Source organism: Ruditapes philippinarum, unplaced genomic scaffold (genome assembly GCF_026571515.1).
Source record: "Ruditapes philippinarum isolate M1 unplaced genomic scaffold, ASM2657151v2 ctg2063_1_1_1_1, whole genome shotgun sequence".
Taxonomy (NCBI): Eukaryota; Metazoa; Mollusca; class Bivalvia; order Venerida; family Veneridae; genus Ruditapes; species Ruditapes philippinarum.
Window position 1 is genome coordinate 68032 of NW_026853715.1, and position 22166 is coordinate 90197.

General features: G+C 34.3%; 2 protein-coding genes across 5 annotated transcripts in view; both read left to right on the forward strand.

The window, feature by feature from the left end:
* Nucleotides 1-5750, forward strand: part of LOC132737624 (isoleucine--tRNA ligase, cytoplasmic-like) — a 28209-nt gene extending 22459 nt beyond the window's left edge. For all 4 annotated transcript variants that reach the window (XM_060724957.1, XM_060724956.1, XM_060724959.1 and 1 more), the window contains exons 22-29: nucleotides 87-170; nucleotides 812-928; nucleotides 1425-1592; nucleotides 2670-2765; nucleotides 3272-3454; nucleotides 3804-4064; nucleotides 4244-4537; nucleotides 5363-5750. In XM_060724957.1, the coding sequence (XP_060580940.1) occupies nucleotides 87-170; nucleotides 812-928; nucleotides 1425-1592; nucleotides 2670-2765; nucleotides 3272-3454; nucleotides 3804-4064; nucleotides 4244-4537; nucleotides 5363-5500 (1341 nt within the window). In that variant the 3' untranslated portion in view covers nucleotides 5501-5750. The remainder of the gene's footprint in view (nucleotides 1-86; nucleotides 171-811; nucleotides 929-1424; nucleotides 1593-2669; nucleotides 2766-3271; nucleotides 3455-3803; nucleotides 4065-4243; nucleotides 4538-5362) is intronic.
* Nucleotides 5751-13002: 7252 nt separating this feature from the next.
* Nucleotides 13003-15780, forward strand: LOC132737626 (soma ferritin-like). The gene is made up of 4 exons (XM_060724960.1): nucleotides 13003-13245; nucleotides 14518-14664; nucleotides 14888-15013; nucleotides 15489-15780. Exons 1-4 carry the CDS (start codon nucleotides 13141-13143, stop codon nucleotides 15621-15623), a joined length of 513 nt encoding a protein of 170 aa, XP_060580943.1. The 5' UTR covers nucleotides 13003-13140; the 3' UTR covers nucleotides 15624-15780.
* The last annotated feature ends 6386 nt before the right edge of the window (nucleotides 15781-22166 follow it).

The following is a 22166-nucleotide window of genomic DNA, read 5'->3' on the forward strand; positions in this document are numbered from 1 at the left end:
TCTTCATTGATTATAGGATTTAAATATGGAATTTTTGAATATTTTCAAATATTTTTATTATGTGGCTTGAATTATTTAATTTACAGTATCCTTTAAAAGAAGTAGTTGCCATCGCTGGTGATCAAGATGTGTTGAAGGATATCCAGTCACTGGAATCTTATATACTTGAGGTAAGTATTGATCTGGTACAGATAATTACCTTAATAGCAGTTATCTGAAACTCAGTTTTATCTGGCAGAACCCAGCATATGGGTAGGTTGAAACCAAGTTGATCTAACTTTTTCTGCTCATCCTGTTGCATATTCATTCTATGTGTAAATATATGCAGACAAAAGGAATTACATATCTCTGAATTGGTCATGAAATGTAATTGGTAAATTAGACAATTCAGTCAAGTATTCAAAGGTGTTTATCATGATAACATAACTAGTATTAAAAGTTGACTACAGCATATTTGTTACACTATCTATGTCTGATCCAGAATTTTATAGAATGCCCCCTTATCTCAAAGCAAGTTGGCCCATAGACAAAGTTCTATTAAACACTTCATCAGAATTGAATAGAACTCAGCAACTATGGATTTCAAAACAAAATTTCTTTTTGAAAAGTCATGTTTTGCTTTAATTTGTATCAGTAGTTTACATTACATTATAAAAACTGAGTGGGTTAATCTGTTAAAATATGCATTTTTTGTTACCATGTTATGTAGTTTATTAGTCAGCTCGGTGGTTTTGTTGTCTTATGTTGTTATACCTCACAGTATAAGATAAATATTACCTGACTTGACTTGATTGGTTTTTGTTTCCTCCAGGAATTAAATGTAAAGAAACTAACCACTACTACAGACAAGGAGAAATATGGTGCCCGGCTTCATGCTGAACCAGACCATAGAGTGCTGGGAGCCAAATTGAAACAACAATTTAAAGCAGTATGTGCAGATTAAAATTTCTAGTTCAGATTGATCTTAAGATGATGAAATATTTTCAGTTTTAAAAAGTTTCTTGTGAAAAATATTTACAATTGACTTAACAATATTGTTAACAAATTGATGGCCATAAATTTTATTAGAAAATAAGTTGCTTTCATACTAGAGCAACATATATGAGACATTAATTATGACATCACAGTATATTGTTTTAACAAAGATATGAAAAAACTTACATGCGGTATAACATGATTCTACATCATATATGATTAATATATTGATCCATAATGCCTCTCATTCTATTGTAACATTTTTTATAAAAGATATCAACATTTTAACAGAATTCACTGCATATAAGAATTGTGCTAGTTTGGTTATTTTAAAATTTAGTATATTTTACTTACTTAATGACTTGTTAAAGTTTACAAAATTGTGTAAATATCTCGTGTGTGACTACGTTTCAGAATGTGTGTAGTAATACATGATTTATATATATCAGGTGACTAAAGCCATTCAGGAGTTAACAGATGCACAGCTGATGGACTTCCAGCAGACAGGAGAGATTGATGTGCTCGGGAATAAACTGGTGGAGGGAGATCTTCGACTTATGTACCAGTTTGATGGAGCCAAGGGATCATCAACATACGATGCTCATGCCTACCCACATGTATGATTGCCTAATACTGTTGATCTTTTATTATGATTATAGCATACTGAGAGCATTATACATAATGCTTATAACTTCCTACATCGGCGAGAAAAGGTGTTTACATCGTTCACCTATATACGACGTGAAATGGCGGGTATATGAAATAATGGATTAAAATATCAACACTTTATCTGCTGAAGTTGTATAATTTATTATACATGTATGTTTCCTATTTTTAAGAAAATTTAAAGTTGATCAGCCAATAGTATAGAGCTTGGTCAGACTGCACACATATGCAGACTGGCCTGACCCTATACTGGGAGTAAATGATAGTTACTTTTGGTTCCAGCAGGGTAAGGGTTTATGTGTAGATAAAAGATTAAATACTTTATTACATTCTGTTATAGAAGAAAGGTTTGATGTAAAAGATGTTATGAGTTTCATACTCCATACACAATCCATACAAATACCTTACAATGTTACAAAGATATAAGAAATGGTATTGTATGTTATAAGCTTACATCTGTGTGTATGTTTTAGAGGTCTAACTTGCTCTGCATTTATATACCACCTCTGTGGTCGAGGGGTTAGAGCTGACGACTTCTAATCCAGTTACCTCTCTTGGGTGGGTTCGATCCCCGGGAGATGCTATGGTAGTTTAGCACGGAGGAAGGTAGTCTAGTACTGGTGTAACTCTCCAGGAACGTTGGTTAGGAAACTACCTGCCTATATGACTAAAATACTGTCGGGGGAAAAGGCGTAAAATGAAACAAACAAGCAAACAATAAGCAATTAAGTTTTTTGAGTTCAGATCATTTGCCTTTCACCTCTTGGCTATTAGAAGTATGTAAGGGACTTACATTTCTGAAATGTAAGGAAGCTATTCATGGAGGGTATTTAATTAATTAAGAGAAAACTTATTGCTTTACTTATAAAGTCTCATATTGCATGAAGGGAACCAAAGGTTGTATAGATGTAAACAATTTGTCTTGTAAGCTTCACAGAGTTAATGTTAATTATAATCAAAACAAACAACTACAGAAAAATGATGTAAATTACTAAATGATTATTGCATAATCTGTTGTTATATTATAGGTGTTGGTTCTGCTTGAAGTGACACCAGACAAGTCCATGTTAGATGAGGGTCTAGCAAGAGACGTTGTTAACCGTATTCAAAAGCTGAGGAAAGATGTATGTCACTTTATATTGTTTGATAGATTAGTAATCGTCATTTTGATTCTGTGGCTTAGGGGCTCTTATTCCAATTTCTCCATTATAGCTGTTTTACATAAAGTCTTGTCTCTACTATTTATTACCTCATGCCATCATATCTTTGCTCAGTTTATCAAACTTACCAAAACATAAATTTGTTAACTCTCACACTTATCCTACATGAACAAAATTCTGTGAGAAAAAAGAAGCTTAGGTCAATGTTTGTGGAAGTGCTTTAAATTCAGTTAAAGTTAATTGTTCTTGCCTGATTAATTCTTCATTGTTAATTTGAGGAAGCCAGGCACCAAGCTTATAATTGTTTTTTACTGTCACTCATACTTGAGGTTTTGTATAAAGATGGTCATGATTTTTTTTTACATGTACTAAAGTAAAAATTGCACCTTGTGATCTTATCTGAGGGTATATATTAGTATTTAATTATAATTCCTTGACATGTGTCTTTGTTAATGTAATGATCCTTTCAGGCCAGTTTAATGCCCACAGATGACATCACAGTTTATTACGATACAACTCCAGAACTTGGCAAAGTTATCACAGAGTTCTCTGACTTTATCTTCTCTACCATCAAACAACCTCTAGTACCTTATCCTGTACCAGCAGGCCAGAAACCTATTATTGTGTCAGATCCTAAAAAGAAAGACTACAAGGTAACTTTTACTGTAATGACTTACACTCTAACTTTCCAAAGAAATCTGGTTATAGACTGTAATAAAAAAAAAAAACTTTTTTCTATGACCATGAATTTCACTCATGCTAGATTTTCAATGTAATTGTTTAGTATATAAGTAGATATACTTTTTTCGAAGAGGAAACCAAAATTACAGCACTGTTTCATTTAAAGAACATGGAGTTAACAGTGGAAATTATTGTTCTTTCTTTTGTTACATTAAATACTCCATGATTTTTTAGTTTATATACTGTAAACAAAACTAAACTTATAATTTCCATTATAACTTACACAGGTAGTCATAGATTTTAATTCATTGTATATTGAAGGTTAAAGACAACAAATTGGAGATGGCTATTGTTCGGAGGGGTGCTAGTGGTGCTGGCTCAACTTCATCACCGGCTCCAGTAGTACAAGCCTTGCCACCAGCCCCTGTTAAAAATGGCGTGAAACCTCACTGCAAATTTGTCAACGTACAGCTGTGTGGAATGAGCAGTCATGAGGGTCGGGAAGGCTCAAACCAGGCAACAGTTTTGTTAGAAAACCCTCAGGGTCAGTTTGCCTTGTCTTCTAATTCATTGAAAGAACAGGTTAGTAATTAAAGGTCACACTTCAAAATTCTAATGAAGTACATATTTTATAGTGGATTGTGGTAAAAAAAATATAATGGTTTGTTTTAATAATTTCTTTCCTGAATACATTACATACACGGACTTGTAACAAAAATAATATGTATATATAAGATGTGAAATTGATATATCTTTTACAGGTTCAGTCTGTGTTTGGTGTTAGGGGAAGGAAAGTGGAAGTGTATTCAGATGCTAATATTCAGACACCATTGTCATCATCTGGAAATATCAGCAATTTAAACACTAAAACTTTGTATGTAGTTGCATGCACTGGTGAGCAGTGTGGAAAGCAGCCTGTCAGCAGTCTAAGCTCCCCGGTCTGTCATTTCACCAATATAGAGTATACAGATGCAGGTGGGAAGAATTGTAGAGGAACATTACTTCTAGAGAATCCTAGAGGTGACACCTGTACCATGTCACAATTACAATCTCAGGTAAACAAAATTCATTAATCATTAGCCTGCTAGAGGTAACAGATTCTACCAGTAGGAACAGTGCAGACCAAGATCAGCTGGTACAGATGTGCTGTCTGATAATGGTCCGCACTGTTGCAGTTCAGTTTGTACATATTTTGAATTTTTTTCTTAAAATGATGAAAGGTTATGTACAGTTTTTGAAAGATGGGACCAGACTATTTAAAATATTTAGCATGGTAAGGTTTAAAATCAAAGAAAAAAAACTAACAAGACCAATGTTATACTGTACTTTTTCACCAATTTTGTGTTTAGAGCTCTTAATAATTGTGTCTGGTATATGAAAATGTAGCAGAGTAATAAATGACAATGATTAGAAATAATTTCTGTACAAGAATTAAATTCTAGTTGGGACTAAGTGATTAGTCCTTTATAAAATCTGTAATAAAAGTAAAACAAAAAAGCCAGTATTTTGGATCCCAATGAAAGTAAAATTTTGTGTGCAGGCATATTTTTAAGTTATAAAAATATTCACTTACTGACCAACATTATTTTAGCCTAGCCTTGGTTATTTTTGTCACCAACTAACACAATCTAACTTAAAACAGTTTTATCCAGCAGAATGGTTAAACTCAATTACGACCACATTACAGTGACTTCAGTTTTTGGGCAACAATATTGAAGGTTTGAATTCCTTCACAGGTCTGTATGTACTTTCCAAAACTGACTACAACCTTACCAATTCAGATATAATACATATAATCCATTTTTTCTGGCAATAAAGGTAAAATAATGTTCGTTGAGAATGTCAGTAAATATATTGTGTGTTCTTATATTTATTTTCAGGTGCAGGTTTTAGCTGGAACTAATGGCAGACAAGTAAAATTGTATAGAAAGCCCGGTCAGAAAGAGGAGGTTCTGGAACAGAATGTTAAGAATCTTCTAGATCTTCATTCTGAAACACTATATGCTGTATGTCTATGATCAGATAAATAAAATAGACTTACTTTCTAAATTGCAGGGGTACTAGTGCTATGATAGGCTTAAACATGTTAATTGGTGATAGGCCAAAACAAGTTAATTTTTATCAAATTGTGAATCAATACAAATTAATAATGAGTAAATTTGATGATATGTTGAATATTTATTTTGCTTGGTCAATTACAATTTTTTGAACCTGATTTAAAGCATTTATTTATAAAGAATCTTATAACCATAATAGAAATGGCTTTAATATTGTAGTTCTTGTTCTTTATTACTATGTCTCTTTATTGCTGTTATTATTTGATCTTAAGTAAAGTTGCTCATAGTGAGCAGAAAAAGAACGACGCTGATTTTCAGAAATCTTTTAGGTTACTTGTCACCTAAATATGGTCAACCTTCCGATATGAACACTTAATCTGTATAGTCTTTATGTAGAGGTGATCTCTAGCTCGGGTTTTACATAATGTGATGTAATTATTAATATTTATATTGATTATTACTATTTAATGTTATAAAAAGAAAACAAGATTTTTGATGTGTTATACAGTGCCCTCCAAAAGTCCTTGGACAAACTAATTTTGGTGTTGTTTACACAATTAAAGTAATGTAAAACATAAATCAAAAGTGAAATGATGATCAATTTAGTAAAAGTATTTATTTAGTTTTGTTTAATCAGAAAAAACATTTTACATCTCAGTATAACACATAAACAACAAGTAAATTTGAAAACAGTGAACATCAACGTGATGCAAATTATGAAAGTAGTGATCTACTTCAGTACTTTGTGTGACCTCTGGCCCTTACTACAGCTTGAATCCTTCGTGATATGCTTCTTACAAGTCTTTCACATGATTCAGGACGTACTGATTCCCAAACAGTTTTAACATTTTGTTCCAGCTCACGGAGATTATGGCTGTGTTTATTTCTGAGTTTAATTTTCACAATCTGCCACAAATTTTCAATGTGGTTAAGATCAGGTGACTGAGGAGGCCATTTTAAACACTTAAATTTATTCTCATCTTTCCACTGTTCAACAATGCTAGCTCTATGGCAGGTAGCACCATCATCCTGGAAGATGAAGTTGTTACCATACCCCAACAAATGCGCCGAAGGTATAGCACAGTCCTAAAGAATCTTGATGTATCCTTGTGAATTAAGTCGGCCATCAACACGAGACAGAAACCTTGTGCCCCTATAACTCATTGCTCCCCACACCATCACACTACCACCCACAAATTTGACAGTTTGGTAACACAGTCATCTCTTAATTGTTCACCTGAACGTCTGCGAACATAAACACGCCCATCACTTTGGAATAAATTATTAAATTTAGACTCATCTGAGAACATCACAGTCGACCAATCAACCCAAGACCAATCAGCATGCTCTCTGGCAAAGTTCAAACGGAGTTGCCTGTGTCTTGGTGAAAGCAAAGGCTTCTTTACAGCCAAATGACCATAAAGTCCTGCCTCATGTAGACGACGTCTCACTGTTGTTGCAGAAGCAAACACATTTGAGGTTTGCCAATCTCGTCGCAGCTCATTCACTGTTGCTTTCCTGTTTTGCAGTGAAGCTCGCACTAATAGTCGGTCATCTCTTTTGTCTGAAACTTTTGGCCTCCCTGTCCTAGCATGATCTTTGTGGGAACCAGTGGCCTCGTACCGTTTCAAAGTGTAGTAGACATGACTTACAGTTTTCATATTTTCAATATAAAACACACTTTTGATGCAAAACATGGTGGAAACCTTTCTTAGGAGAATTTTAATTTTATTAATTGAAACTTCATATCTTTATTAGAGAAAGTTAAATATTAAATATCTCATTTATTAAAGCACTCATATTGCTGAATTTTTATTAAATGCTTTTTTGAATTACCCCCTTTATTCTACCCATGAACAGAACCAAATATTGTATAAACTATTGACAGATGAAACAAATTTTGCCAGTGAATGATAAATTTTAAGTATGTCAAAGGACTTTTGGAGGGCACTGTATGATCCTTTATAATACTGCATTTTTATAACATCACTCATTTATTGGATGATCGGGACATTTGTATAATTGTACACGGCTGTTGTCAACTTACTGATTAATTTTCATTTTGCCTTTAAGAAATGACATTTGCTGTATTATAAAAATTGTTGATGGCTGTAAAATAATGCTGTTTATAAACTGTTACATTTGTGTTTGTAATATAACCCTCATCTGCTTGGGTTAAATATGCAAATACAAATGTACATGTTTATGTAAGGCAAAGTAATCTGTCAGCAGTCTTTATAAGTAATAATATAAATTGCTGGTTGCATATATAACACAAGTTGCTAGACAAATGTAATTGGAGAAAAAAGAAATCACAAATTTACAAAAGCTGTGTATATAGTATAAACACCACACCTTGATTATCCAATGAAAAGTGATGCTACAAATGCACAGTATAATAGAGAAATGTTATAAGTATTCAACATTTAGTTTCCTTTGAGAGAGCTAAATTGTTTTCTTTGAACCAGTGCTGTAAAGATTGCATTATGCTCACCACGACAAATTAGTCTTTCTAAAAATTGACCTGGTCATACTTCATTTAGAAATAACATACAGATGGGCAGAAATGTCCAGCACACACTTCAAAATGGCGCTTCAGTTGGTTTATTGTAGACTTTGTCCCTGGTGTGATATTAGACTGTAACATGTATTCTAAATACATCACCATATCCAGTTACCACGTAATAACCTATATATAAGAAGATATAAAGTCATCATCACATGTTCTATCTTATGTCCCAGAAAAACACCAACACTTGATGATAACAACATAAGAGTCAGATACAAAATGGTTCTATTGATAATAAGGTACAAACAATTTACAACAAGCCCCTCAAAACAACTGTAGCTAATAAATTAGTTGTATCTAGTTGAGATATTTGTCCAAGTTATTGTGACCTAACCTATTTAATACTGTTATATCTTGCATCACTGATAATATATTGATAATAAGTATTTATTTGACCAGAGTCTGAGTTGTTTTCTGTTTAAATAGGACATACTACATGTATATAATGGACTAGTTGTAACATGTTCTTGATAGCTTTTTGCGACGGACGCGCCCTCAGGCGCGTTCAGAGCTAAGTCATCTACACATGGGATTTCGTTGGCTACACTCGCGCAATGTGTCCTAAACCAATTAACAGCCCAAGAAATAGTACATGAATTTGATCCTTCAAAACTCCCATACTTTGTCTGGATATCTTAATGTCTTCCATATTTAGCCTTTTCAATTTCAAATTAAGTTATCCAAGTTAAAATATGAACGTATATTATTGATAAAAACGTTGTAGTCCCGTAGTATTATTGCGCAATATGCAAATTACTGCTGAAACGATTTACCGCTGTCGAAAAAGTAGGACAGCAAATTATACTACAATAAAGGTGTAACCTCTGAGTTCCAAGACATTATTAGTAGGAAATAAATATTTCTACATTATACAAAACATTATTATTAATAAATCAAAAGTTTTTCGAGACTCTAGGATACCTCGCGCATTAATAAAAGAAGAACTATTTTCGTGACTCATACCGCGGGTTTAGCTGAATATTCAGCAGTTATTAATATATTAGATACAGTACAATGGCTAGTATAAATATCTATTTTTGAAAATGCATGTAAGACACTTTACCGCCATGTAGTCTTTCATGGTAAGGAAGTTATAATATCAGTTCTACTTCCGATTCTTGTGGTTTGTTTACATATTTAACTAGGTCACGATTTGAGTTAACCTTCGCTATTCTAAAAATAGATTCTGCATCACCTGTTCTGATTTTTGGACAGGCGATTAGGAAGTACACATTAAACATGTAATTAATAAACCAGCGGATTGTAATGCAATACTTTTAGAAATGCTATACAATTGTAAGAAGCAAACAAGTTGAAAATGGAATTTAGTGTGAAGTTGAAAAGGACAACTAAACACTGTAGTGCTTAAGTGACATTTAAATTAAAATAAAAACGATGTGCTCTGGCCTCTACATCTTTACCTTGTAAATAAAAAAAATCTAAGAAATACACTATTAATTGCTGATGATTTTAACCAATTTTTTTTTAATGAGACATATCCAAGAGAAATAAAAATACAAATGACTTATATTTTATTGTCTGTATGCCCACTATGATATAACACGAAGCAATTCTAAATAGCATTCTCAAATGTATAATGTATTATGTTTGAAGTTTATTTGCCTGGATTTATTCTAGAAATATTTCGTTTTTTTTTCTATTTACATATCATTTCTTAGAATAAATCGATAAAGACACTGATTTACAAGTTTGACCAGAGTTTTTAGGCATAAATTTCATTCTGTATTTAAGTGCTTGAAAGTAGAAAATCTGAATTATATCAATTTGGGACACAAAATATATTGCTCTACAAATCTCGAACTTGTTGAACAAATTTTCTCTGTTATATATTTTGTGTTGTTTTTTTTTGTTTTTTGTTTTTTTTCTAAAAGAAGCCTTAATATGTCTCTCCGGTTGCATGTCCGTCGCATTCAGTGCTGCAGCACTTTGATTAGTTTAAATCATGAGAGAAGAATAAGAAACTAAGTCCAGCAATAAACATGTTAGAGATGCAACAAATACAAACATTTAAGAAATGAGACTGTGTGGTAACAGACACAGAAAAATACAGACACCAAACACACTACAGATTAAGGCAACAAACACACTACATATACAGCAACAAACAACATATACAGCAACAAAAAATACAGACACCAAACACACTACAGATTAAGGCAACAAACACACTACATATACAGCAACAAACAACATATACAGCAACAAAAAATACAGACACCAAACACACTACAGATTAAGACAACAAACACACTACATATACAGCAACAAACAACATATACAGCAACAAAAAATACAGACACCAAACACACTACAGATTAAGGCAACAAACACACTACATATACAGCAACAAACAACATATACAGCAACAAAAAATACAGACACCAAACACACTACAGATACAGGCATCAAACATACTACATATCAGGAACAGTCAGCAAACATATTGCAAATACAGGCAACAGACACACTTCAGGTACAAGCAGCAAAATATTACAAATACAGGCAACAAACATACTACAGATACAGGCAACAAACATACTACAAAACAGACAGCAAACACCCTATAAAGACAGGCAGCAAACATACTACAGATACAGGCAACAGACATATTACAAATACAGGCAACAAACACACTACAGATACTGGCAGAAAACACACTACAAATACAGGCAACAAACACACTTAAATACAGGCAACAAACACACTTCAGGTACAAGCAGCAAACCTATTGCAAATACAGGTAACAAACACACTACAGATACAGGCAGCAAACATATTACAAATAAAGGCAACAAACATGCAATTACTACAGATACAGGCAACAAACATACTACAGGTACAGGCAGCAAACACCCTACAAATACAGGCAGCAAACATACTACAAGTACAGGCAACAAACACACTATAGATAAGGCAACAAACACACTACAGATTAAGGCAAAAACACACTACATGTACAGCAACAAACATACTGCAGGTGCAGGCAACAAACAAACTTCAGATACAGGCAGCAAACACCCTACAAATAAGGCAACACACACATTACATATACAGACAACAAACACTACAGATAAAGGCAACAAACACACTACATATACAGCAACCAACATACTACAGGTACAGGCAACAAACACACTACATATACAGCAACAGACAACCAACAGGTACAGGCAACAAACACACTATAGATACAGGCAGCAAACACACTACAGATAAAAGCAACAAACACACTACAGATACATGCAACAAACAAACTACAGACAAAAGCAACAAACTCACTACATATACAGCAACAAATATACTACAGTACAGGCAGCAAAGACACTACAGATAGAGGCAACAAACACACTACAGATAAAGGCAACAAACTCACTATGTACATATACAGCAGCAAAGACACTACAGATACAGGCAACAAACATACTTCAGGTACAGGCAACATTTCAGATAAATAAATCACTAACCTTTTTAATATAGCAACCAATAACCTAGTAACCACTGACTTTCATAGCAAATATGACTTTACAACCAGTGAATTTGGTAGCATTAATCGACTTTCCTTAGTAACCAGTGATTTCCATAGCAATAAATGACTTTTTGTAGCAACATTGCCTTCTATTGCAACCGCTGGCTTTCAGTATCAACCACTGGCTTGCATAGCAACATGGACTTTCTATAGCAACCAATGACTCATTTCAACCAGTAAAATCTAAAAAAGCAGAAAACTGTGACTTCCATAGCAATAATTGACTTTCCATAGCTCAGCAACTTATTAAATACGGAATCAAAACAGACGAGTCGATGCTGTTAAAAAATCAAATTACAAAAGACGCAAATTAAGCTATATATATTGAGCTTTTCCATACAACTCAAGTAGATCTAATAAACAAGTAGAAAAGTTACTAGCAAAACAACAAGAATTTAGACAAAACAAAAAAACAACAAGAAACACAACATTAATAAAGGGTGAAAGTTTTCAGAAGAAGTGTCTTATTAATGTCAAACAAAAACTGTGACGACATTATGCTCATATTTTCATGGTCAAGTTGAGCTGAATTAACGTCATATTTCAAAAGATTGACTGTCAAAATGGTGATTGACCAATACATGCAATAGTTGATATTGGAAAATGTTTAGGGTAAAATTATAAATCTGTCTGAAATTTGAAAAGACTGCCCCACTCTTTTTATAAACTAAGCATTATATAGGTAAATTCTTATGGATATTTACAGAAATTTTGTGTGGATCTGTGAGTTATTCATTGTTTTTGGGAACTTTAATTATGAAATTGAAAGAAATCGTGGCAAAATGAAACCTTTTTTGACTTTCACCCATTCACTCACTATATGCCTTTGGATGGGCATAATGTCACTACTGCACGTGTGGATCATGAAAGGCGCGAAAAAAGCTACAAAAAGCGAAGAAACGGAAAAAATATAAACACAAAAAAAAATAGCCTTCAAATTAATGAAATTCAAAAATATCTAAAATTCATTAAACTACCAAATTGTAGATCTAATTCTACCAAATATTCAGTAGATCTAGATCTAATTAAACATGCACTGATCGCTTTTATGGGTTTTTTTTTTAACGGATGGAGGTTTTATTTGACGGATGAAACCGTGAAGTTCACTGGTTAGCTAAAATTATACATGTACATAATACTGTCCCAACAACAGGTTATAATCCAGTACAAAAAAACAACAGCCATTTCATTTAATGGTTATTTCATAAGAATCGTTGGTGTGTAACTGAACTGCGTCACGTTTTGTAACACATGTTATTGTACGCCATGTTACACTATATTGTAAATCAATAGGCCTTGTAGTATACCACGTGATATCAATACACTATAAATACGCCGAGCTAGCTGTGTAAACTCATACATGATCATTTGTCTTGCTGCGTCAGTGAACGTACGGGCAAATATCAACTTAAGATCTTTAAAACTTTAAACAAGTTTTTTATTTTAAAATTTACCACCTTACGGTCTAAAGCCTAGAAATCGAAGATGTCAGTTTCTCGACCTCGCCAGAATTTCCACCAGGATAGCGAAGCTGGAATAAACAAACAGATCAACATGGAGCTGTATGCTAGCTACTGCTACATGTCAATGGTAAGTTCGGTTTCTATGTTTACACGTTTATAAATAACATGTATATTACTGTACAGTACAGTTTGAGAGGGACTATAAATTTCAACTGATGATCGGGATTGATATTCTTTCAAAACATCTACTGTAGACTGTCTGCATTATGAACTTGAGAACTTGAGATATAATTACATTGATCTTGCATGGATTCCGTGACCTTCACCGAAACTACTGCGTATTGACATAAGTTCGGGTTATTTTAGGAAGCATACTGTACTGTATGTGTAGACTACTAAATAGAATAGCCAGGTATTTTACAAGCTGTTCTAGCTTAATACTATATAATTAATAATAGATCTACACTTTTTCATGTTTTTATCTGTTTAATAGACATAATTTTGTGTAATACTGTATAGTTTTTTGTTGTTTTTTATTTTTCTTTCTACATTGTTTTTGATACAGCGTAAATCTAGTATCCTGAAGGCCTAGGCTGTCGGTCACATTGATTTGACCTTAAAGCTGTTATTTTTAGTTATTCGTGCACTATATTATTGAGTTAAATAACAATTAACGTTCTTTTAAGTCCTTGAACATGACTATTATATTTAAAATCCGCTGTCTTGAACCTGTGTTTTGTTGCCTTCCATATCCATTCAGACATTGGTAATAATGAGACAATGAAAGGCTTAAGGAAAGAAGCACATATCATGTAGATTTGAGATTTCATTTGTTACGAAAGATAAAATCATTAAATGTTCTAGAACATTAGTGATGTAATCGCACTAAAACCGCATTAATTTAATCTACGTTAAGGACATATCTATTATATTTCCGGTCGCTCCTGATAAATTTGAATCCATTGACTTGGCTGTCTCAATGTCAGGATAACCTGGGTGATTAAGTACTGATAAAAATTAATGATTGATAATTAAACATGATAGCCATTGAAAGGTTAATTTTAAACAAGACGAATGCCTAGCTATACTCATTTAAAATAAAATTTTCAAGGCATTAGTCAATGTGTAATGAACAATTCTGAATTGAAATAATATTCCGATTAGTGGTAAAAGTTGTCCGTGCAACTCTGGCCATTACTGTATGTTCACAATAATAAACAAGTCCTCTTCCTGTAATCGCAAGACAGGTTCAAGTTAAAATACATAGGCTTACAAGAAAGGGACAGTGACCGGAAGTAACATGTGACAGTTTATTTATCTACTTTAATGTTGATTCAGGTTTGACACTACTAAATTTGTAATTTTGGTGAATGACCTAATGACTCTTTGAACTTTGCAGGCGTACTACTTCGACCGTGACGATGTAGCGTTGAAAGGATTCAGCAAGTTCTTCAAGGAGTCGTCTGATGAGGAGCGTGAGCACGCGGAGAAACTGATGAAGTATCAGAACAAGAGAGGCGGTCGCGTTGTCCTTCAGGCCATCACCGTTAGTGTCTTTTTTCATGTCTTCATTGAGTATAATTAATATTTTGGTCTCTGTTGATGCATTTATGCACTGGCATTAATTTTATAATTGATTAACTATAGATCTACGTAAAATTGACGAATTTAAGGATTCAATGAAATACACTGTTTGAAAGTCGTGCGTTGGTGATGTAAATCTAGACATAATTTCCATGCTTTCTCATGTAAACAAATTGTAATTTTAGAAGCCAGAGCGTGACGAATGGGGCACTGGTCTTGAGGCTATGGAAGCAGCTCTTGCTTTAGAGAAGAGTGTCAACCAGGCCCTTCTGGACCTTCACAAGGTCGCCGATAGCCACGGCGATGCACAGGTACGTCAAATTAAATTTTATGTGAACAGCATGCATAAATTAATTGATAAAGTTATATGATAGGCTGACTTAATTTTTTTCACTACAATTAATTGCCACAATGGAAGTTAATATATTTTATGATTAACTTTGGACGTGTGGAAGCTAAACTCTGTTCTATAATTACTTTAGAGTAACCTCATTTATTATTGTAAAACTCGCCGGCAGGAACGTAGTGCCTTTTAATTCAAAGAGGGTCTATCCTTGTTTATTATTTTGCTCTGAATGTTCGGAGGTGCGTTTTGGTGAATATTTTGCACACTTTATATGTTTAGTTGATTTTGCGATGCTCATTGATGCTCTTGATCATGGCGATTTTATTTTTACCTTATATCTTAATCATAGGACTAGTGACAAAATGTGCCTGATATCAATTATTTTATTACTTATAATAATTATTTTCATGATAGTAATACATGTATGTATCTATTTTTAGATGTGCGACTTCCTGGAGTCCGAGTACTTGGAGGAACAGGTGAACGCCATCAAGGAACTCAGTGACCGCATCACCAACCTCAAGCGTATTGGTTCCGGCCATGGCGAGTGGCACTACGACAAGGAACTCCAGTAAACATGACGTCACAAACTTCAGCGTCATCATGACCTGTATACATGTTTTTACCTGGACATTAAACTTTCTTTTTTTACTTTCTTTTTTTTGGAGCAAAAAGACAGGTCTCTACTTTTAAAACTTTAGTTCAAAATAAATAAAAGGCATAAAGACTGAATACAGTGTTTTTCGTTTTTATTTAGTAGACGTAGTTTATTTCATACATATATATTTATGTTGTACATGTTTATAATAGAGATAGAGTATTCTATTAAATTTTCGTTGGTGAAAAAAAAATAACTGCAAGGATATTTACATATTAACACTATTAGGTTAGGTACAAAACTTCACACTGAACATACTGTGAGAAAGTGTTGTATATACGAAACAACAATAAGTATCAAGCAAACTTTGAAAATAATCCGTAAAGGACATTAGTACAAATAAACTACCATGTGTAACAAATTAAAATATAGCTTACTCCCAGTACAATACATTCACAATATTTAAACTATAACATAAACAAATGCTTAGCATTAGTGAAGTAATATACTGTATATCAAAATTGTTGCAAGCAAGTTTAATCAATCCATATCTGATATGACATGGATAAATATAACTACTACAAAAGCTTCAAGACAATATAAATGGGGAAATTCAATATTAAATTAACTATTGCAGCTAATAATTACCTTGTTTAGTTTCCATGACCTAGTTTCCTTTATAGTACTTAATGATAACAGATTGTTTTCTTATCTACAAGGGAATTGGGGGCAAAAATTCTCCAATTAAAGTTAAAATCAGTGCATGGAGTATGGCTATACATGTATATGCAATATTTTATATAAACTTTAATAAATTCCCATTGATTTTTGTGTCTGAAATGAACATTAAAGAGGCATTGACCAGTCTCCAATAAGCAGTGTAATTGTTTTATCCTGCATTGATATTTAAATATCAATTGGTACTTGCAGGATAAATGTATGAACTGCAATATTCAAGTTTTGCAAATGTGTACATTTACGTAAGAAAATATCTTTAATGGGAACACCATAAGTGGCTTAACATTACTGACATGTTAATATCACTAACCAACCTGTAATGGACGCCCAGTAAGTGCAGTAAACAATTTAAAACAGAGTTTACAAATCTACCTATTAAAAATAAGCATTTTATTTTCCAAATGAAATTATATTAACTACTATATATTTCCAGGTGTAAGACAAAAGTATAATTGATTTTTAACCTTTTAAATGCTAATGGTAAGCCCAGGTTGCCAGGCCAGCCTGCACCTAACTTGTGGCTATATCATTAAGCTTGAGTCACCAATACAGTCAGACTAAAGTGCACATAACTAGTGGCAATACATACAAGCCTAGTTCACCAGTATAGAGCGTGCCCAGCCTGCAACTAGATAGTGGCCTAGGTCATCAGTAAAGAGCCAGCCCAGCGTGCAACTAGATAGTGGCCTAGGTCACCAGTATAGAGCATGCCCAGCCTGCAACGAGATTGTGGCCTAGGCCATCAGTAGAGAGCCAGCCCAGCCTGCAACTAGATAGTGGCCTAGGTCACCAGTATAGAGCCAGCCCAACATGCAACTAGATAGTGGCCTAGGTCATTAGTAAAGAGCCAGCCCAGCGTGCAACTAGATAGTGGCCTAGGTTACCAGTATAGAGCCAGCCCAACATGCAACTAGATAGTGGCCTAGGTCATCAGTAAAGAGCCAGCCCAACATGCAACTAGATAGTGGCCTAGGTTACCAGCATAGAGCCAGCCCAGTCTGCAACTGGATTGTGGCCTAGGTCATCAGTAAAGAGCCAGCCCAGCCTGCAACTAGATAGTGGCCTAGGTCACCAGTATAGAGCCAGCCCAACATGCAACTAGATAGTGGCCTAGGTCATCAGTAAAGAGCCAGCCCAGCGTGCAACTAGATAGTGGCCTAGGTTACCAGTATAGAGCCAGCCCAACATGCAACTAGATAGTGGCCTAGGTCATCAGTAAAGAGCCAGCCCAACATGCAACTAGATAGTGGCCTAGGTTACCAGTATAGAGCAAGCCCAACATGCAACTAGATAGTGGCCTAGGTCATCAGTAAAGAGCCAGTCCAACATGCAACTAGATAGTGGCCTAGGTTACCAGTATAAAGCCAGCCCAGCCTGCAACTAGATTGTGACCTAGGTCATCAGTAAAGAGCTAGCCCAGCGTGCAACTAGATAGTGGCCTAGGTTACCAGTATAGAGCCAGCCCAACATGCAACTAGATAGTGGCCTAGGTCATCAGTAAAGAGCCAGCCCAACATGCAACTAGATGGTGGCCTAGGTCATCAGTAAAGAGCCAGCCCAGCGTGCAACTAGATAGTAGCCTAGGTTACCAGTATAGAGCCAGCCTAGCCTGCAACTAGATAGTGGCCTAGGTCATCAGTAAAGAGCCAGCCCAACATGCAACTAGATAATGGCCTAGGTCACCAGTATAGAGCCAGCCCAGCGTGCAACTAGATAGTGGCCTAGGTCATCAGTATAGAGCCAGCCCAACATGCAACTAGATTGTGGCCTAGGTCATAAGTAAAGAGCCAGCCCAGCGTGCAACTAGATAGTGGCCTAGGTCATCAGTAAAGAGCCAGCCCAGCCTGCAACTAGATAGTGGCCTAGGTCATCAGTAAAGAGCCAGCCCAACATGCAACTAGATAGTGGCCTAGGTCATCAGTAAAGAGCCAGCCCAGCCTGCAACTAGAAAGTGGCCTAGGTCACCAGTATAGAGCCAGCCCAACATGCAACTAGATTGTGGCCTAGGTCATCAGTAAAGAGCCAGTCCAACATGCAACTAGATAGTGGTCTAGATCATCAGTAAAGAGCCAGCCCAGCGTGCAACTAGATAGTGGCTTAGGTTACCAGTATAAAGCCAGCCCAACATGCAACTAGATAGTGGCTTAGGTCATCAGTAAAGAGCCAGCCCAGCCTGCAACTAGATAGTGGCTTAGGTTACCAGTATAGAGCCAGCCCAACATGCAACTAGATAGTGGCTTAGGTCATCAGTAAAGAGCCAGCCCAGCATGCAACTAGATAGTGGCTTAGGTTACCAGTATAGAGCCAGCCCAACATGCAACTAGATAGTGGCCTAGATCATCAGTATAGAGCCAGCCCAGCGTGCAACTAGATAGTGGCTTAGGTTACTAGTATAGAGCCAGCCCAGCGTGCAACTAGATAGTGGCTTAGGTCATCAGTATAGAGCCAGGTCAGCGTGTTAGAGGCAATACCATGAAGCCTAGGTCACCGGTATAGAGCCAGGTCAGCGTGTTAGTGGCAATACCATGAAGCCTAGGTCACCGGTATAGAGCCAGGTCAGCGTGTTAGTGGTAATACCATGAAGCTTAGGTCACCCGAGTAAAGAGCAGGGCCAGTCTGCACCTACATGTATACAGGCTGGCCAAACAATAAACTGGCAGTAGCTAAAATAAAGTAAACCATGGACTGTACATATACTGAGCAGGGCAACTTAATTTTTTCAGCAGAGTATTGGTTTAGTGAAGGTGTATAGGTTGAAGCTAGCCTTATCTGATGATCTCAGATCCAATTATCAGGTCATACAGAGCACAACTACTTGCTTCAAATAAATACTGCAAAATAAGAAAATGTATAAAATGGTTATCACAAAGGAGACTGAAACCATTCCTTGTGAAAACTAGAAAATCTGTTATGACATTTATTACAGTATTTTTTCTTCTACATTATATATCAGAGCAGGAAGTAGGGTAACAGAGACTATACTGATATAAAGTGGCATTCCTGTAGATTTATGTCATTTACTTTTATAAATGTATACAACATAAAATTTCACAATTTCATAAAACAAAAGTTCATCAAAATGGAAAATACAGTATATATACTGTGATGAAGACAATAATTGGAAAAGATTGACCAGACTTTGCCTAACTTTAACATTTTGATAAAAAGAACATCCTCACATTGAACAATTTTGGACAGTTCAAAATTCAAAGCAGGAAAAATCTGATGTACAAATTTTGGTATAAAAAGTACATCACAAATAAAGCAAAGACTTTTGTTCAATAAATGTGAGCATTTCTATCGCAAAACTGTTTGAAGCAGCATACCTCCAGATTCATGCCAATTTTAGTGGATATTTTAAAAGTGTAATTGTCAAGTGAACAAAGAAGGTAATTAACACCTTGCAAAGGGCACTTTAAACCCACGAAAATTGCAAAAAACACGTCAGAATATGCAAAAATAGCCCTTGATAAATACTGCAAAAACAAAATTACAGTCATTACTTCTGAATAATTTCTTAAATTGTAAATATTATTACTTTTCTTAAAATCTTTGTTCATTTTTCTTGATACTTATTTTCTTGAAATATTTTGGCTGATCCAAAGGCATACAGATTTAATGGATTTATACATGTAAACTCATTTCAATGTGTTAAAATGGCTACACACAAGTTTAGCCCTAGCTTACCACACTAAATATTTTAACTTTTTCATCTTTTAATCTTGACAGAACTATTATTCATCATTTTAGGAAAAATAGGGGAAATTTCACAATATGTACTGACTATATATAGTGAACAGAGTAGACGATGATCAGAAGGCTCAGATGTTGGTCGGTACTTGTAACATGGGTAATATCAGTTGCTGCCAGCAGGTCGAGGGTACACATCAGTTCTTGTATCACACTCTTTCCCCTTCTCAATTATTACTTGGGGAACATAACCAGAACACATAACCAGAACAAGCTGTAACAAAATTACTTTATCCCACAACATTATTTTAATAAAATAAAGCCATTATCTACTTCTTTATAATTATAACACAATTTTGCCAATTTTTGTTTACACATTATCTGACTTTATAACTAATGTACCATAAGCTATAAAGAGCCCTATATCCAAAGAAATCTACTATAGACTATCATTAAACTCCTCACTGAAATGTCTTAAACCTAGCACAGACTAAAGTTAAAACACTCCTAGAATGGTATGATATAATTCTAATGTAATAATAATTGAGGGGTTATCGGTCACATTAGAACTATGTATGTCATATAGATATATATCAGATGGTACTAGATGGAGGGAGACCCCTAGGTGCCACCCAATGCATCATTTCTGGTAAAGTCAAGTGCTTTGAACCAAAACAATCTTCCCTAAGCTATCCAGCAAGAATATATGATACAAGCCTGTTATATCAGCCAGTCTACATGGATGCACAATAATTTGCATTGAATAAATACACACAAAATAACTACATAAATATAAAATTTTAACATTTTTTAAAGCAATTTGTATAATAATTTTCTACTAAATGTTGAATAAAAGGAATTAAATCAGTATATTTATTACACAGTTAGGTTTTTGTTTTTCCACTTACCAATTAAGGTCATGGATATAATTCATGTTCAGGTTATACCAAAGACCATTATACATGTTATACTAAAAGTAACTTAGCTAGCTTTATGTCTATTCTTGAATTGGTAAATATTATGACTTGGTTTATATGTGATAATTATATACACTACCACAGGATGACCGTATCAAACTGACAAATTATTTAGAGACATGCTTAAAACAACACAAACAAAATTTTGTTTACTCAATGGACATGAAGTCCAAGTTTCAATGAACTCTAATTATGCTCAAAAATTAAAATTAGTTCATTAGATTTTGTAAATATTTTCACTGTCCTAGTTTTACAATATTAAAGAACAAGTCAATTTATAAAGTGAACCTATATTCCGGCCAGGTCAAAAACTGACAACAAAACAATTTATTCATATTCACTAATAGTCATTATCATAGAAATGTGAATAGAGAAGTTGTATTATGATATTGTAAAATTTTAGTCATCTCTCAACTAAGTGAAAATAAGTTCATATTATATAGAAATTTATTTAAAATAGTTTATATAAAATAGATTGTTTAAATGGACAGATAAATAAACACATACTTCTAGTGATGTTTAAACATGTTTAACAACGTAATTTGTTGCCATTATATACACCAGTCATGTGTATATAGGATCCTATGATACTGAATCATACCAGGAAAATGGGTACAAAGTTTTAATATAACCACAATCATCCCGCTTCATTTATACATGTACAAAGATTGAAGATATTGAGAACATTATACAGGGTTGTTGAGAACATTATTCTGACTGTGTCTATAAATAATTAACATGATAATTTATAATATTGGAAGAATGCTATGTATGATAAACATGACTTGTTTTTATTACTGAGGAAATGTCAATACAATAACATGTCTGTAGATATGCTAGTGACTAGATGTTATATTATTAAAGTTCTGTTCCTATAACTTACATAATTATATATGTGTAATGAGAAAAAGCAAACATTACATTGTATAGGGACAAATAAACAGCCTAGCTTATAAACCGATAAAGATTAGTTGATATGAGAAAGTCCTATGTTATACAGGTATAAGTTTCTCATAATATTTTTCCAACCAACTTCCAGCACCAAAATAAACTCTGTATGTCCCATACATGTACAAGTATGTCAACAGTTTATTACACATGTGTAGTTGAAACAT

Excerpts from the sequence above, each read along its gene's own strand:
- LOC132737626 (XM_060724960.1), top strand. The coding sequence starts at position 13,141 with ATGTCAGTTTCTCGACCTCGCCAGAATTTCCACCAGGATAGCGAAGCT. Across the intron at positions 13,246-14,517 it reads GCTACTGCTACATGTCAATG|GCGTACTACTTCGACCGTGA; the intron begins GTAAGTTCGGTT and ends TGAACTTTGCAG. Across the intron at positions 14,665-14,887 it reads TTGTCCTTCAGGCCATCACC|AAGCCAGAGCGTGACGAATG; the intron begins GTTAGTGTCTTT and ends TTGTAATTTTAG.